Below are 18843 nucleotides of genomic sequence, written 5' to 3' on the forward strand. Positions count from 1 at the left end.
AAAATGACCTGTAAATAAAATGTATGTAACTGAAGTGCACATTTTAAAAACGAGGTTTGTAAATTGGTATATTTGTTTCTACTCTTTGTAGTTACAAAGTTACTGGAAAAAATGTATTGGAGGTGTTGTTAGTAAAATTAGGCAAATAGACTGATATTGTATTACGTTATAAAATAAAAAGTTGGACACACACTTTAAAATGTTTTTTCTGGTATTGAGAATTCAGCACTAAACAATTTATGATCAATTACACTACAAAACTTTATTGCTTGTTGCTTCACAACTCAAGAACTAAACACGAGTAACCAATAACCCTCTTATTAGTATATTAGTACTATCACTGTCATAATAAATTTGTACAAATACCTTCTTTAAATAAAAAAAAAAAACACGAGATTTATTTTAATAAAAATCTTTATTAAAATCATCATAAAGCAAATAGCAGTACTCCTACATCAACTATTTTCCGAAACCCGCTTTTTCTTTTTCTTTTTTGGAACTTCACACGACTGACTGATTTCTGTTACAATAACATCGGTGTCACCTTTTCCTTTTTTAATTCCGTTCTTATCTTTTATTCCCACAACTTCTGAGTCTTCAGTTAGATCATAATTCATGTTTTCTCCATCTTTCTTTCTTTTCTTTGATTTTTTCGTGGTCTCACCAATACCATCGTCAATTACTATTGCACTATCAATAGGCTTTTCTATTTCCTTTTTGTGTTTCTTCTTTTTTGTTTTCGGCACTTCATTTGGTGCTTCATTATTGTAAGTGTCTTCAACTGATACTTGAATTATTTTATTGTTTTCATTAGATTGGTTTATTTCTTCTTCGTTATTTTCAAATGATATGGATATTTCTTTTTGTTTCTTTCGTTTATTTAACTTTTTTGAATTTTCTTCTTCTATTTTAGATGGAATATCTTCTATTACTTCAGTTACTGGTTCTAATAATTCATTGTCAAGATTTTTAGATTTCTTTTTCATCTTTTTCTGTGTTACTTCATCATTATTAAGTAACATTTCTGAAACAATGCCTTTCTCTGCCTCCGTGGGGTAATTTATTGGCTGTTTGTCTTTTTTCTTTTTCTTTTTTGGGATTTCTATTTCATTTTTATTTTCTATGTAATTTAATGATATTTGTGAATTTTCACTTGTTTTTGTATTAGTATCAGCTTTGTCATCATTTTCTTGATTTTCATATACATCTCGGGATATTTCACTGGTTTCTATGGCTTTCTTTCGTTTTTTCTTCTTGCCTTTCAGAATATTGCTTTCATCGTTTACATCTTCAGATAACAATTCTGACTGTTCGATATTAACAGTAGATTCTATGTCTTTATGTTTCTTTTTCTTACTATTTTTGGCAACTTCATTTTCACTAATATTTTCGTCTTTTACTTGTATAATAGTTACATCTTTTCCGTCTTTGTGTTGTTTAGTTATATCTTCCAATTTCAGAGCCATCTTAGCGACTTTATGGTCGTCTTCTAGTGTTTCCTTATCTTTCGAATCTCTATCTAAAACTGCCAAAAAGAAACCAGTAGTGAAATCACTATCGGGTTTGGCGTAAAGACACCTAGTCCCCATACTACCGTACATTCCTGAACCGAAGTTGTTCCATTGATCTTTTAAAAGTTCTTTTACATCTTTAACCCTCCATTTCGCTCTTGAAGCTTTGACAATATTAGTGATTACCCTCTCATTTTCTTCGGGGAATATCGAGCACGTGCTGTATACGATTCTTTTAGCATTCGGAAATGCATTCATGGCATGTTTCAAGAATTTCTCTTGCAAAGAAGTGAGCTTAGCCAGCCTCGTTTCATCAATATAGTTGTGGACGCTCAGTTCCATGCCTAAAAATGGGAAAAATTGTAGTAAGATATGATTAAAAGTAAGCTTTATTAATACGTTACTAAACACAAAATTCGAGTTGACTTGAAGTAGACTTCTTTTAACAAAGTAGGTACCTACTGGCCGATTCACTATTTTGGTCTTTTTTATCAAACTGTTAAAGTAAACATTAAATTCATTGACAAAATGTCATTTACCTACTGTGTGATATGCACCAGTAAGCACCGGATGACATTTTACATAGAATCTCAATTTCGTGTATGCCAATTAACATACGTCAAAGCTAGTGTATAAGCTTGCTGATTATTCTATCAAATAATATTTATGGATTTAGCCATAGCAGACCGTAATTTAGACAATTTCTTGTAAACATTGTTTTAGAATTTAGATATAAGGTCGACCATATTCACCAAACAATTGTCAAATTATATTCAAGGATTTCGGCAAAGCAAAGCAAGGTTTTTGAACAATCTAAAATTTGATTCTACCCAAATTAGTTTTTTGACCTCTCAAATTTTCAAATTTTGCCATAGTTTCTTAATAGAAATTTAAATTTACCAGATCCTGAACAACTTGGATCGAGGAGGATGTACTCGACTTCATCAAGGTCTCCTCGTCTGATCTCCAACGTGTCTTTATGTAGCGTTTCCACGCATTTGGACCCTGTCGCTTCTACGTATTGGCAGAGAGTCTCGTATCTCTTTTCATTTCTCTCAACTGCGTAGATTTTTCCCTGTAAAATCAGAATAATAAATACTGGTATGGTAAGACGCTATCGCTGCCGTATCTTCTAATGCTTATAGTCAAGTTAATTTTTCGTGAGTAGCTTCATCTCGATGAGTCGGTCAACTTTTTTATTTACGAAAAATCTTGATTCTGGTAGCTGAAAAAAAATCTGAGCGTCGGAACGAGATAATGTACCATGCAATTTGTAGGACATTGTGGCTGTTAAGTTGCATAACTATTAATTAATCAACAAGGAAGGAAAGCTCAGCATTAGGTATGTTGCCCAATGTAGGGATCATCGTCGTCGACCTAGTGATTCGAAGCCACATGGGGTAGCCAATATACCAACGAGGCAATGAATGAGGTAGATAATCTGTGAGTAAGGTAAGGTAGTAAGTACTTATCTAAGAGAACGTGCATTAACTTTACTAATTACCTGATTTCTCAAATAGGCCGCGAGTTGCGTGGTCTTCATACCGGGAGCAGCACACATGTCCAATACTACGCTTCCTGGTGGCGGTGCTAGCAGGTGTACTGGCAAAGCTGTTGCCTGGCGAAGAGTTTCTCACTATTATAAACTTGTAAAGATGGACATTTATAAAGTTCAAAAACAAAGCTCTTGGTTTAGTAGATTGACTGAAATTCTAGGGGTTTAGATACTACTGCCGAGCTTAGTCTACCTATACTAATATTGTAAAGAAGGAAGATTTAATTGTTAGTTTGCATTGGAAGGGTCCCAAGTTACTGAACGGATTTGAAAATTCTTTCACTGTTGGGAAGCTAAGCCATCCCCGGGTGCTATAGGCTTTATTTTATTCCTGTATTCTTACGGGAACGAAAACGTGAAATCTGCTAGTACCCGTAAGTTATAAATGAAAAAAATAACGCTAGAGGTGCTTTATCCAAACTCAATAGTTGCCAACCATACTTTTTTACCTTACATTATAAAATTACAAAGGTAGGTATGTCCTTTATAAGCTCAATTGCTTTCAGACGGTTGTAAAAGTAAATAGCTCAATACAGAGCCTCAGTAGCTCTACTGCTAAGCACACTGACTTAAACACAAGACTCCTTATGTTCGATCTGCACCCATTTAGCCTAGTAGGTAGGTATGTATCTAAAAAAGTGCGTTTTTCAACTACTTTTTTAGCAGATCCGGAAAAATATGAACAAGGCGTGCAGTTTGCCGTGGGTTACTAAATTATTTGGTCGAAAATATAGCTCTCTCTCTGTCGTCCCACAGCTAAGAAAAAGACGGCAATCTTTCGATTCCCACTATTAGTTAACAATATCTTTTTCTCTTCACAAAATGTCTTAGACACATGTTAGGCTTTATCATCATCATTATCGACCCATATTCGGCTCACTGCTGAGCTCGAGTCTCCTCTCAGAATGAGAGGGGTCTTGTGCGGATTTGCACACTTCACACACGCAGAGAATTAAGAAAATTCTCTGTCAGGCAGGTTTCCTCACGATGTTTTTCCTTCACCGTTTGAAACACGTGATATTTAATTTCTTAAAATGCGCACAACTAATGATGCTAGGCTTACAGGGACAGTATTTTATATAATTACAGAAAAAATATTACTGAAGACTATTTTACCTTATCCTGCAATATAATCTTGTTCTCCAAATACAAGTCATGCTCATGAAGTTTGGTGGTAGGAGAGAACACAAATATTGTCTTCACATGATAGTCTTGTGTGAAGTCATACTCTGTCAGGCTTTGTATTTGCTGCAGATAGTCATTGTAGGAGCCGGACGTGCATCTGATGAACTTGTACCCATCATCTTGGAATGCCCTTATAGCGTCAGAAGTTGTTAGGAGATTCGTGTTTATGCGGACATAACGAGGCCTGCGAACATCTGTTAATAATATTTTTTATTGGACTATAGCATTTATTTGACCTCATTGCCTATGTGGCTACATATTATAGGCATTAGTTACTATATTATTTTAGAAAATTACCATTAGAAGCCCAGAGTTTCTTTAAAGTGCATACTAAGCCTAATCCCAGTAATTATTTAACATCTGAACTTTTCAATCAATCATTACATCCATTTTGTAGTCCAAGTTTCAAATCCTATGAAAGACAGGAGAGAAGCGTACCGCTGCAGTGAGCCACTAAAAATCATATGTATTTGTGGTTTGAGTCCGTTATTTTATAAAAATAGGCTGATTATCGTGATGACAGATTTAAATTCCATTGTTTTGATATAACTCTGTTGCAGGCTTAGCCCTGGCTGCTCAAGTTTTCCCTACCATCTATCTACCCTCCCTATGGGTATCTTCAAGTCAAGAGTGAATAGGAATCTTCTGTGTAAGCATGTTCCAACATAGACAGCATCATTGTTAACCATCATCAGGCATGATTGCGGACTGCAGTCAAGCTCTTGCTGAACAAAAAAAAGGTCAATTAACTAATTTATACATAAAAAGCAAAGCTTGCCTAGATATTTGCAAAATAAATAAGATTATAAAATTTCAAAATCTAATAAATTTTTTTTATCGTAATTAGATGAAAATTCATACAGTTTTAGCTTCCTTACATTAAATGTGACATTTTTCAATAAATGAACTATAAACATAAACACACAAATAAAAAGATATTAGTAATTTTTTTTGAACGCCCATACATACAACCTAACCTAACCTAACCTAACAATCAGCGAGCCAACGACGTCACTAAATCGTGCCATTTTGTATGGAGCGTTTTTCAGGGATCCGCGGCAGCGCCGCAAATCTGACCCTTTAAATCACTATAGCTCCGAAAGTAATGATCGCAGATACCCTGTTACTTTTACAAAATTGCTTTGCTATTAGTATACTCTTAATTTATATACAATTTAAAAAACTGTCATCATCCCTACTATACATTCACTCTTGTATACTGTTAATGTAATATAAAATAATTAATAATAATAAACCAGTTTATGCAATGGAAATTTTGTTTTTCCATATGGCTCTTCAATACTAATCTCAAGAACTTCTGAACAGATTTTCATGAAGATATTATAAATTATGTTTAACCAACATCAAAATTCAAAATATTCCTGGATACTTTTTATCTTCATCTCAAAAGATTTTTAATTGCATTTGTTAGCATGCAAACTCTAACCAAAACTACTAAACAGATCTTGTTGAAATTATTTACAACTTAAAACTACATAATAAAAATGAAATAATAAATGTATTTGTGACTATCTATTTTATTTGCAAAAAAATAAACATTTCTCTTTTTTTCTAATATAATACTGTAAATACATGGGAATGTCATAAACATACAAAACAAAACATATCAAGAGTAGTTTTTCTATTTCTGGAAGCCTGTTTATCTTTTCATGTAGATTACAAACAAGTATTTTTTTTTTTTATTCTTTACAAGTTAACCCTTGACAACAATCTCAACTGATGGTAAGTGATGATGCAATCTAATATCAATCTCCTATCAAGTTGGTCTGCTTCCATCTCAATGATGGAAGCTGATGGAAGCAGACTAACTTGTTAGGAGGAGGATGAAAATTCTCTTTCATTTCAGTTTCCACATGACATCATACCGGAATGCTAAATTGCTTGAAATATTCTATTATTTGTTTGATGTTTTGCTCTTCTAGTACAAGAATTGATTCTTTTAGATATAGTTTTTACAAATTTAATTTATTTAACTTGAATCACTTCATCTTTAGTAAACTAGAAGTTGTTGACCATTTTGTATGTTATTCAACTACAAACTGGCATTTTTAGAGTGTTTGTTACACAGCGAAAACCTCAGTCCGTGATCAAACAAAAGATTGATTCTATAGAAACAGATTTTTTAAAAGCTTTAGATCATTGATGTTATACTTTGACAGAGGGATAATATCTAGTGAGGCAGGTCCCTAATAATTCATCAGAGGTTTATAGACGCAACTGTGCTTGGTCTGTTATATCACCACTATAAAACAGACTTCCAGGAATTGATCAACTACAATTAACTAATCCTCCTTCAAATTTAGAGCACTTTTCTCCGACTCATTCGCTTCTTTATATGAATGCTGGTCTATTTCATTTCCATCATCGTCATATTCTTTTTCATGGTAAGCTTTGTACGCATAAAGACATATAATAAAGTTAACTACAACTACAGCAGCGACCACAGACCAAACTGTTCTCGTAAAGTGATCAACCGAGTAATAGTCTGTTAATATATGACGCACTCCGAAAAACGCTACAAAAGGCAGTGTGAACATTGCCACACTATAGAGAAACAGATTTGCTAGAGCGAGTGCAGCCAGCTGAGTCTGCTTCGGTATTAGTGGACCCTCAGTATTTTCAGCCATTTCGATGGTGTCTTTAAAGGATTAGATCTGTAAAAAAACAAAAAATTACCTTTAGATTTCTGATCGCCTTGAGCTTCAGTGTATTTCTCGAATCTTTCTTTGTACGACAAAATTGTTTGCTCGGGTTTACTTTTCCCCGGCAGTGATTTTTTCCCGTAAATAAGCTCCGCTGTGAGAACCCTCGCCAGCCAGGGGTCTAGACGTGGCTCGTTCTCAAGAATACCAGTGCTTTCAAACATATTTTTGATATCGACAGCATGTTTAATACTTTCATTTATCAGTGCGTAAAGCACGTTAGTTCTCTGCAAATACGTAATAATTGTAATATAAATACTTGTTTATGTTATTTAGAATTGCTATTTACAACTAAAACAACTCATACTTACAAAATGCTTGAGTTTATTGTCGTACAACAAAGTTTTTACGCTGCCACCCTCTTCAAAAACTTTCTGAACAATATTAGCTGCTATTTTGAAATGTCTTGGTACTTTCACTGAATGCTCAAACATTTTATTTAAAGCCAAAAGGTACAAGAGTTCATTTTCTAATCGAAGAAAACCAAAAATATATAACCTAATTTTTTTGGTATGACATATCACGCGATAAACGTCAAAATCGTATCAATCAAAGTCAAACCAGAGACTAGTTGGAGCGTTCAATATAAAATCTAACTCTCAATACTACATAACAAATCGATTTAACAAAAAACATGTAAAATAATCATGGCGAGAATCGAGAATAATTTTGTGGCAAACTATTACATACTACATTTTATTTAGTTTTTGTGCCTATGGATAATTAATATCAATTTAAGATTGTTTTATATTATTTTATTTTTTAATAGAAGTATGTATTTTTCTCAGACCAATTATTTGCTAAGAGCTTTTTTTTACTATAGATTATGATCTATGATTATGGTACAGAAAAGTAAACTCTTAGTCTGTGATAATCTATATTGTTTTTGCTTTTAGCTGTCTAAAGCTAGTGATGAGCAATTTTTTTATCGATTCAACTCACTAGAAAAAATATGCAAGTCGTTAGCATCAATGTTCATCTCGCCTCATCGCATATTACAAGTAGTGGTATAAACTGATACAATTTTGACAGAGTCATCGTTTAGACTGGTCCACAAACAATGATATTTATACTCGAGATAGGGCACTAGCGCATTAAAACTGAGGTGGCCATAAATGGCTTAATTTCATTTAGTCGCTTATTTACGAACGTTATTTCAACAAATAATACCTAAATATTGTCTAGAATGTCAAGCTGTGTTTTTAGGAAATGTAAAAACGACAAAATTATGCTTTTTAGAATTTAAACTATCGTGAGTGTTATTCCGACTAGTTTCGAACCCATACGGGGCCCTTAGTCATGAGCTGGTTCTTGCATCGCGGCACGATCCAAACTGGATCGTGCCTCGAAACTAGTCGGGCATACTCCGACCTAATATCAGTTTTAGCCGTGTTGCATAATCAATTAAGACAAAATTATGCATTTACGCACTCAGTGGAGTCAATAAATGTTCAGATTCTGTTCAGATAGTAGATATATTATACTCAGGGGATTAACTACCACCGTAACAGCCACTGCATATACCCGATGAAAAAAGTGATAATGTGGCATTTTTCTTCAGGAATGTGGATTGGATTTCAACTCCTACAACAAGTAAACAAAACATTATAAAAATAATTAGTCGAAAATGACATTAATTGTTAATAAAAAAATTAAAACATTTAGTATTGCATACCAAATGATATTTACAAGCAGATTACCTGTGTATTTATTCGTATTTCCATAAATCTTACACATAACCTCAAATTCATAAATGGACTTGAATTTTTACGACCGATATAGCTATTAAACAAAGCTATATATATTTTTTTTACTTTTAAGGATTCTATAAAGTGTAATTTATTTGTATTTTGGAACAGCACAGAACGTCATTATAGTTATTATAAATTATTTTCTAATTTTTCCCCATACAAAAAGCTGCTATTTAGGAACCATCTATTAAAACATCACTTTGACAGTTGCCAACCCCATTGGGTTAGACAGGCGAAATAAAAAAAAAAATTATCATCGTAAAATAAAATTAGGTACATCACTAACCGAATTAAATAAACCACAGAAGAATGAAGATATCCTATCCGTGATATTTAATCTTTATTTACAAATTACTTAATGCTGAACAAAATTACAAAATAGAAATAAAATAGAAGTTACTTGTGTGAATATCTTCTTAAAAATAAAAAGTTCGGCTCAGCGTGAAAAAATAAGTAATTACAATATCTCAAGGTATACTAAACTTACGCATTGTAATAAATTGTGTTTACAATATTTTGTACCATTGTTGTTTGTGTAATAATATTGACAGTTTCATTTCGAATGGCGATTTTTCCCCATAATCAAAATACCAGGAAATTCTATGATTCAACACCGCCGCATCGGTGTCGGTGACTAACGTTTAATGCATGTTTTTTAACTTTTTGTTGCAGTTATAAATACGAAGTGTTTTGATATGCGAAACAGGAAATTGCTGGAGCGTTCTAGGATGTTGTGTATGCGTTGATAATTGTGTGAACTGGTTGAGAATCACATAAACAATGGTTCCCGCACCGAGCTGTCCCATTGCGTGGGACTACTGGACCGCCACACCGTCAGATTACGTGGAGCTAACATGCCTGATGCCAAACACTATATTCCTCTCCCTGAGAGTAAGCTGGAACGCTACGCTCCATGGAGTGAAAGAGGTAATGATTCGAATTTCGAACAGATTTTGGGATGACTCATACTTTATTTGCAGGAAAACTAGGTCAAGCTGTTGTGTAATGTGTTGTTCAAAACAGAAAGCTACTCTGACAATGCTATATTATGCATAACCTTTTTAGCTTTGGCTGTGGGAGATGGTGTTTCCTCATACAGCTATTAATCTGCTAGGGAATGACTTTTAAACATTATAAGCCCCAGTGTTTCCTTGGACCATATTATGGAATAACATAAAGAAAAAACTTTTATATATATATCAAAGTGAACAGTTCTTATCATGGTTATTTATTGAATCAGCTGGGTTATTTACTAACTTGGTGTTTTGTGAAAACAAAGGCAACCAAGCCTGATAGATTAGTGTGTTTAAATTTTTTTTGACATTATACTATTACACAGCTTGAATACATAAGCACAGCCTCATAAATAAGCCTCTATCATAAACAGCCAAATAAAGATACTCCTACCCAGTTAGAAAGTTGCTTTAAGAATGTTGCTAGTCATTCTTAAGTAATATATAAATGTGCATTTATTCATCACACAAAATCTCAAAAACCACTTGATGTTCAAAGCTGACAGAAAAAAGCTAAAAATTTTGTCATAGGGCCGGATTAAAGAGGTACAAGGTATAGGTAAGGGTGGACGAAGTTGCAGGCATCCACTAGTCTGTTATGGATGGGAAACTTAGAAATTATAGTAACTTATAGAGATAACCCGTATATTTGCTAAGAAAAAAAGAAGAATATCCTCAATCAGCACAATGATTCTGTTTTTTTTTTGTTTTGTGAGGTCCTACTTCAATCTTAACAGGTTGCACTGTTGTCACATAAGGTATTAGTTAAGATTTTCTGTTATGCTCTTAGTAAAAGCTGTAATTTTTGTCAGAGAATAAAAGAATCTCAATCTATTCTGGAAGTCTGCTTCAAATCTCTCTATTACTTGCTCAAAGACCTTGGTATCAATATAACAACAGCAAGTTCTATACTGTAAAGGGTAACCAAAGCTGCTCTAGTAGGCTATTACTAAATTTTCCTAGGCATGCAGAACAACACATGCGGAGAAAGGGTGTATTAGTTAACTGTCATGGACGTCCTTGACCCTACGCCGTCATTCACAAGTCCGGGCACCTGCATAGTGAATCTATGGAATGATAAGACATTTCATTTAGTGGTCAGATGACAGACTGAGCTTCCAGCTTCCGTTTTCCCTACCACCTACAAAATGGGTATCTTCAAGTCAAGAGTGAATAGGTCTTTTTGGCAAGCACATTCCACCATTGGCTGCATCATTGCTTATTGTCAAGCATGATTGCAGCCAAGCGCTCACCTATATATGTAAAAAACTACCTTCAGTTTTTTATACCAACATACTGTCTGTCTCATTACCATTACATCCTAAGCAAAACATACTTAAAATATTTTAAAACAATATAGATTATAATCTTCTGCATCACAAAAACAATCTTTACACATGATTCTTGGGTTATTCCAAAGTTAACTAGGTCATTATTGTGTAATGTGTTGTTGAAAACAAAGATAACTTGACTTTTAATTATTAGAAAGTAGATCACATTGTTTATGTTTTTTATGAACTCTCATAACACTTGTTTTTCATATATGAGTCATGAGTCTAATAAGCACATAATAAGCTGAGAGAATAGCATAAGTCATACCTTGAAATTTTTTCTTTTTCTTCATTATCAACCCATATTTGGCTTACTGCTGAGCTCGAGTCTCCTCTCAGAATGAGAGGGGTTAGGCCAATAGCCCACCATGCAGGCCTAATGCGGATTGGCAGACTTCACACACACAGATAATTGAGAAAATTCTCTGGTATGCAGGTTCCCACATGATGTTTATCCTTCACCGTTTGAGACATGTGATATTTAATTTATCAAAATGCACACAACTGAAAAGTTGGAGGTGCATGCCCCAGATCGGATTCGAACCCACACCCTCCGGATTTGGAGGTAGAGGTCATATCCACTGGGCTATCATGGCTCTCTTCTTCTTACATGAGTGAAAAAAAAATATATATTGAAAAAAAATACATAGGTATTTCCAATTTGTTTTTAATGTAGGATTCTTAAAACAGTAGCTAATCTACATTTTGGCAAAAAATATGTTATCACACTGTAGTGAGTAAATAGAAATCTAGTGTCTTCAATGAAATAACTAATACTAAATAATTTCATTAGCGAGATACTTGTAAAACAAGGACAGCAGAAAACTTTTCAGTCAAATAAGACACCAAAATACCTATAATTATGACTACAACTACAACTCAACAGAGTTTTCAGTAGATTCTACAAAGTCTGAAGGCTTATATAGGTTGTTTCATCAAAATTTGATGTAAGGAAATTAAGAAGTAATAAAATCACATGGATTGTGTCCATTAATTATTTGTAGTGGCTACCCTATTTAAAATTTTGTGCACACTTTGTGTGATTGTCAAGGATGTTTTTAGAGGAAGGTTTGATTGATTAAGCAAGTCATCTTATTGTAAACATTCCTAGGTAATAAAAAAAAGTCTTCCACAGTGGGTCCCCTTAGCATTTTGTATTTCTTTTTAAGCAATTTTGTAACACTGTTTGCATGCATATTTATCCATTAGTTATAAATATTACAGATTTTTTTATCACAATAATACATTTTCAGGAGTTATGGGACCTAGCCATGAAGCAGCCCCTTTTCGGGATGCTGCGGGAGATGTCGGGCTATGTGTTCCAATTCATCAACTCCTTGGCAGTTCCTGAAGAGGTTGACGATGAGAACAAAAGGGTGCGTGACATCAAACCAGCTCTCGGAGTGCTTATGATCATTGAACGATCAATACAGAGGCCTGGAGAGAACTTGTTAAATACACAAATCAGTCATTTAATTGGAAAAGGTAAAGTTAATTACTAGCAGTTTCACTTGCTTAGTAACCATAACCCACTGATGACAAGACTTTTTCAAACTTGATCCTTGGTCCACCAAAATTGGTCCCCAGTTTCATCGGCTCTTTAAACTATGTGGCCCATTGCTACTTGAGCTATGTTGGTTTGTGACTTTTTGAAGTTATTTGGTGTATCTCCTCATTTCTGATTCATGCAGAGATACTTCGAGCATAGCTCACTCCATCACTCACAGGGTGATTTTGAGTCTTATGAGGTCCGTAGTTGGCAGCCAAGTCTCCAAGATCCATATGTAATCATTGGATCCATTGTATAACTAATTAAAGCAATTAATGGCCGCAGCTAGGGCGCGCCCGCACGCATGTGCATGCTGTTGGCGGCAGCACACGGTGAAAGGTGCGCAGAATAGGTTGAGCACAAATAACGTAACACTGTCATTCGTTCATCGATACTATTTTCATACCCATACTATTTTCATACTGAGGGCTATATATGAAAAATCGATTCTTAAGGACTAAACTCCAAAAATAATCGTTTGTTTCAGGTTTAAATGAATTTGATAATTTAAGAAGTTCAGAAGTGAATGACTTTCGAATGCGAATGCGTTACTTAGCCGAAGAGAGTCTACTAAAGAGAGCACAGAGTACCAAACTAGAAAGATTACGATACCACTGCCCACCGAGATTAGCTGATCATCCTACAGTTCCACCGAGTTTACACAGTCACCTTAATAACAACTGCTTCATACTTGTGACTAAAGTGGCCAAGACAGAGGTTAGTATATTTATAGAGCATAAAGTAATATTATAATGAAGAATGATTTGTAAAGAACTCTTGTTCAACAGATCCTTGTCCAAATGTTTGTATTTTTATATATTTAATACTTAGTAGTGGACACCCGCATCTCAAAGCCCTTCAGGAAACATAGATTTTTCTGTGACAAAATTGCCTTTATGCTAATATTTTATCTCCATTTTGTTATTTTTATCCTGTAGAGGCTTGCTGTTATTTGGTATGTTTTTAATTATATAACAAGAATTTTTAAAGCTGCTTTAAGTCATCAATAATACAAATAAAGCTACTTTTGATATTAAAAGTATTTGTTTATTTTTTAAATGGTATTCTTATTTATATTAAAAAACAGAACCTAGGTTGATATTATAACAGTCACAAATTAATTATAATAAACCTTACTGAAATATATTTTTGAGGAGTTTCTCTTCTAAATTAACTTAAAATGAGAACCAAGAAAATAAAACATTTCATCATAACATCAAAACATCACCCAATCAGTCTATAATAGAGCCGTCTTCCTTCTCTTCTACCATTTCCTCTTCATCATTCTCGCCTTCCTCGATCCATTGCTTTAAAAGTTCTTTTGCTTCAGCCCTACACAAATGTAATTTTTATTACTGGTTTACTCAGTTATCGCAAAATAACTTACAGTTAAGAACACAAATTTAGCAAGGGATATTGTTAGAAAAGAACGTTATAATTTTTTAAATTAATTTTTAAAAACTGAATATATTTTGTCTTTAAGAATCCAGTATGAGAGAATTTCGAATATTTAATGGCAATTTATTGATTCAAGTTTGATAACTAAAAACGGTTTCAGACTAACGTTTTATACGTTTTATCCATATTGAGTCACGGAGTCAGATATAAAATCCTAAATGTACCATGTGTGTAAGCGCATAGCGTAGTCGATGCTGAATCGATATCGATCGTATACGCGCAGAATAAAACGCTAGTCTGAAACGCCCGAAAACTGCAATTGAGTAATAACTAATTAATATAATATAATATAAACATAATTAACACATAGACTTCTATGTGTTGTTAATCCAGAGTAAAATCTATTTCCATTCCAAGTTTCAGCCAAATCGGTAATCAGTAGTTGCGACTTTAAAGAGTAACAAACATCCATACAAACTTTCGCGTTTATAATATTAGTAGGATCTTACCTTTCTTCAGGAGTAACAACTCCTTTATTAAGTCTCTTTAGCCGTGGAAGCGAAGCTAAAACTTCAATTCTCAATTCAGCTGGTTCTTCTTCCTCCGCTACAACTGGATTTTCTTCACCTGTGCCACCCATGTATGGACAACCTTTCAATATTAGTGTTTCCAGAGCAGGCAAAACCTTTAAAAGAAAACGGAACAAAACTGATTCTATGATATGATAATGACGATTTCAGGCACATTTTTTTTATTCATCCCCCCAATCCATCCAACAACAGAACAGACAACGCCAAAAGCTAAAGCTTTTAGCAATAGAAGTAACAAGGGGGCGTGGCCCGCGTACACCCGGGTGTGCGGAACATCGCAAGCGTGTCCGCGCATGTACTAGCAGTCTTGTTTTGTTGTGTTACAAAAGGAATAAATAATATTCAACTCTAAAGTAAGGGTGACATATTTAATTTTTCACTAAATATTAAACAGCCATTTAGGCCCTGGGTACGCTGGGTTCAATACAAAGAATTGAAACTTTATAAATCTAGTTACCTCTTATATCTGTGCATCCAACCCTGGGTTTGATTCTAACTTCTCTAAATAGGTACAGTTGGCCAAAGATATTGACATAATTATGTCTATATATCGCTCTCTTTCGTCCCACAACAACTATAATAATTTTCGAGGTAGGTACCTTTCTGTTCGTCTACCTATATAGGTATGGAGCTAGGTAATTGAACTGACGTCTAGCAAAAAGTACTTTATGTTGAGGGTAGTGGAAAGTACGTTCTGCGCCTTAACTTTATTTGCTGAATGATGGGATGCGACTTGCTCTTACGATGAGGTTCTGTTGGGAATCTACGCCACTTTCTCAGCATTACTTTAATGAGTGCTCTCTGCGCTCTTTCTACTTCTATCATGTGAATAACCGCATTACCCCCCCATGCAGGTTTGCGTACAATAGATAAGCAGTAATTGACAGTGCTGTGTAAACATTGGAAATGCTTTTTTTTATTTTGAAAGGAAAGGATTAAGGAATGTATTTTTTAAAACATTTCTAATATTCATCATGATCATCATCATATCAGCCGATGGACATCCACTGCAGGACATAAGCCTTTTCTAGGGACTTCCAATCACGATCCTGAGCCGCCTGCATCCAGCGAATTCTTGCGTCTCGCTTGATATCGTCAGTCCACCTGGTGGGGGGCTTATTTAAAATTGCTGATATAATTGAAAATGTTAACTTACCCGTAGCTTCTTAACTTGTCTCAGGGTAGCAACCTTACAGTTGCGTAAATTTATGTACTGCAACTTTTTCAACTCAGAATTGAAACCATTCAATAGTTTGATAGGATTCTTACGAACGTGTAAAATTCTCAAGTTCACAAGTCTCTCTATTCCAACCAGAGAGGTAATCTCATTCCCGGCTAAGTATAAACTGTCTAAATTGGGAAAATCTATGCTTTCTATATCTCGGACCAAGTTGTGTCTGAAGTCTAAACACTTTATGTTTGGCATTTTTTTTGCAAATTCGATTTTTTTTATCTTATTATATCCTACTTCCAATGTGCTTAATTCTGGTTGATAAACGTCTTCAACGGATGTTAAGAAGTTGTTGTTCATAATGATAACTTGCATATATTTCATTCTCTTGAGCGCAGCCGAGTATAGTAAGTTTTTATCAGCATGTATCAACACAAGAAACGGTAGTTCGGTCACTGCTTGTAAATTTTCCAAATCCAAACAGTTATCGGAAACGTCCACAAACTGTAAGTGTTGAAATGATTTGATCGCCGATATGTTGGTTAGACTCATCCCAGTGCATGCTGCTTTTAAATACGTGTATCTATAAAGTAAATAAATAATAAATAAGCACATCGCCATCTAGCACCAAAGAAAGCGTAGTTAGTGTTATGGGTACTAAGACTATCTTAGTCTCATCTTAGACTACTTATCGAGTAGGCTTACTATTTGACCTCCTCTATTTTCCACTGAAAGTCCCTTAAAATAGTTTCAACCGTTCTACAAATTAGCCCAGATAAACAGACAGACAGGCAGACGAAATTGTTTTGAGTATCGTGTATACTATAACTCTGTTTTAGACGAATATCTTAGCATTCCTTGGATTCACAGCGCGGGTGCCGGGTCTATCGCGTGGTAGAGAGAAAATCTCCGAGCAGAGTCCTGGACTTGTGACCAAAGGACGTAGGGTTAAGGAAATCCTTCAAATACTTGTGATTATTGTGAAATCAAGGACAGACACTTCCATTTTATTAATATTTAATATTGATATTGATGTAGTGTTCGCTCAGGATAAGACAACGCGAGACTGGTGACGCAATTATGTTGCCAATTTTACTGTTGTCTTTTACCTGCCTAGAGATGGATAGAGTTAGACAAGATAGCGGGCACTTGATTATTTCCGAATATGGCCATGCGCAAAGTTATCTTGCATGATATACATATAATACTAGCTGACGCCGCGCGGTTTCACCCGCGTGGTTCCGGGAATAATGTATAGGCTAAAACTTTCCTCTATAAAAGGGCTATCTAACATTGAAAGAATTTTTCAAATCGTACCAGTAATTCCTGAGATTAGCGCGTTCAAACAAACTCTTCAGCCTTATAATATTAGGTATAATAGGTTAAACGAGTCTTACCCATCGCCTTCCGCAGTTTTTCCAAGTAAGCTGAGCCGAACGCTAACTTCTGATCTATTCAGCCGCCTCTCCGGATAGACAATTTTGTCTTCAACGCTTACTTCCTCTTCCTTAACTTCTTCTTCCTTAGCTTCTGTGTTCTCCTCTTCTATCTCTTCTGGTTCTGCTTCTGTTCGTGATTTTGAAATGTCAAAACGTGATTTTAACATACTGGCACCTGTTAAAGACATACACCTTCGTCTATAGCCCTATTTAAATATAAAAGTAAAGTTAAGATAACTTTTTGCAAGCTTTAAAGCGTCTGGCAGAAATTATACTGTCGTCGGGAAGTGCCTTGCAGTGTTGATTGTTGATTATTAACCACATTCCATAAAACATATATAAAAATCAGCGCTCAGAGTATAAGTAAAGTGAGTAAGGTTTTTACGTACCTTTAGCACCTGTAAATTGGCCCTCGATCCACGCTTGTGAGCATACGTTACGTTTGGATTATATACTAAACTACTTTATCCCATCTATTTCGTTACTCAGAAAATAAGTAATGTCTGTGGGCCCTGGGATCTTATTCTAAAAGTTGTTATTTGGAATGGAGCTAGTTTCTAATTAGGAACGGATTTCAAAAGTCAGATTAAAGCCGGTGATACACACGCCAGTAAATGGTATGCTAGGTGCTGGTAAGCTGGCATCGCGTGATACACAGGCTTGTGTCTAGTATGCCACTTTCTAGAAAGATTGTGTAGCCGTGGGTAAAATATCTTTGTTAAAAATTGTGCGATTTACTAGCAAAAACGTTGTCTGTCTTGTGTAAGTCTGTCATACCACGTCCTCTCAAGGAGACAAAATCAAACGCCTTGCGATCTACTGCGTACGTCTTGTACGTCACCGGCTGAAGAAGGTCTAAGTGTCGCCGCACAAGGGCCACACGCGACAGCCACATACGCCCCCACAAGAAGCAAGAAGGAGCCACAAAAGTAGCTACAGCGTTTAATGGCTGCTACTTTTCGACTCTTAACAGGTTTACTGAGATAAGGGAGAGAGGGGAGCGGAATCGCGCGAGTGGCTTGTGGCAGCGTTTAATGTCAGCGTTTAGTGGCCGATGCGGGCCGCAAGAAGCGAGCAGCGACGATTGTAGCGTGTAGCCGCCGTTTTGTGGTCGTGGCTGGTGGCCCGTGTGCGGGAGTCCTAAGGGCGGACTAAGTCGCGGGCTTCCGCCAGTTTTATTTATAAAGGAATTTCAAGCTTCAATAACTCCTCCCCTCGATGCCGGAATAAACTCCGAAATGTCATGGGTTTTGATGCCTGCCCGTTGGACAACTGTCGTACTAACAAAATACAGCTTTTAAATTGACATATTGGAGGAGAATGGGCATATTAATCATATTTAAAATGTATGACAAGTGTTGTTTGAATAAAAATTTATTCTCCTTATATCTTTCTTTGAGATAGGTGTGTATCGTAGGTACAATATAAGCTATTAGGGTAGAACAATAGTCCAAAGGTCGGAGATAAAATCATAGAGCCGATTTAAATCAGTTTTATTACCTTACGTTCTTTTCTTTAGAAAACGTATTATCTAGTATATATAGACACAATTAATACGAATGTAATGTAAAAATTATGGAGCAATAGAAATCTTGTTTGTTTTGATATTTCTGTCAAAATGAATACC

The 18843-nt window shown here is 35.1% G+C and overlaps 3 protein-coding genes across 3 annotated transcripts in view; 1 reads left to right on the top strand and 2 right to left on the bottom strand.

Annotated features, from left to right (window-relative positions):
• Nucleotides 1-396: 396 nt before the first annotated feature.
• Nucleotides 397-7518, bottom strand: LOC112054102 (28S rRNA (cytosine-C(5))-methyltransferase). Its single transcript, XM_024093759.2, has 6 exons — nt 7286-7518; nt 6949-7201; nt 4183-4445; nt 3016-3129; nt 2412-2586; nt 397-1855 (listed from the first exon to the last, which is right to left on the bottom strand). The coding sequence occupies exons 1-6, from the start codon at nt 7406-7408 to the stop codon at nt 456-458; spliced, it is 2328 nt and encodes a 775-aa protein (XP_023949527.2). The 5' UTR covers nt 7409-7518; the 3' UTR covers nt 397-455.
• Nucleotides 7519-9012: 1494 nt separating this feature from the next.
• LOC112054112 (phosphatidylinositol 4,5-bisphosphate 3-kinase catalytic subunit delta isoform) overlaps nt 9013-18843 on the top strand; it is a 35989-nt gene continuing 26158 nt past the window's right edge. The window contains exons 1-4 of the mRNA XM_052881558.1: nt 9013-9197; nt 9398-9652; nt 12323-12554; nt 13106-13335. Coding sequence (XP_052737518.1) covers nt 9506-9652; nt 12323-12554; nt 13106-13335 — 609 coding nt within the window. The 5' untranslated portion in view covers nt 9013-9197; nt 9398-9505. The remainder of the gene's footprint in view (nt 9198-9397; nt 9653-12322; nt 12555-13105; nt 13336-18843) is intronic.
• LOC112054630 (leucine-rich repeat-containing protein 23-like) lies at nt 13349-18534 on the bottom strand. The gene is made up of 4 exons (XM_052881560.1): nt 17175-18534; nt 15763-16360; nt 14526-14701; nt 13349-13950 (listed from the first exon to the last, which is right to left on the bottom strand). The coding sequence occupies exons 1-4, from the start codon at nt 17402-17404 to the stop codon at nt 13851-13853; spliced, it is 1104 nt and encodes a 367-aa protein (XP_052737520.1). The 5' UTR covers nt 17405-18534; the 3' UTR covers nt 13349-13850.

Source organism: Bicyclus anynana, chromosome 5, assembly GCF_947172395.1.
Source record: "Bicyclus anynana chromosome 5, ilBicAnyn1.1, whole genome shotgun sequence".
Classification (NCBI taxonomy): Eukaryota; Metazoa; Arthropoda; class Insecta; order Lepidoptera; family Nymphalidae; genus Bicyclus; species Bicyclus anynana.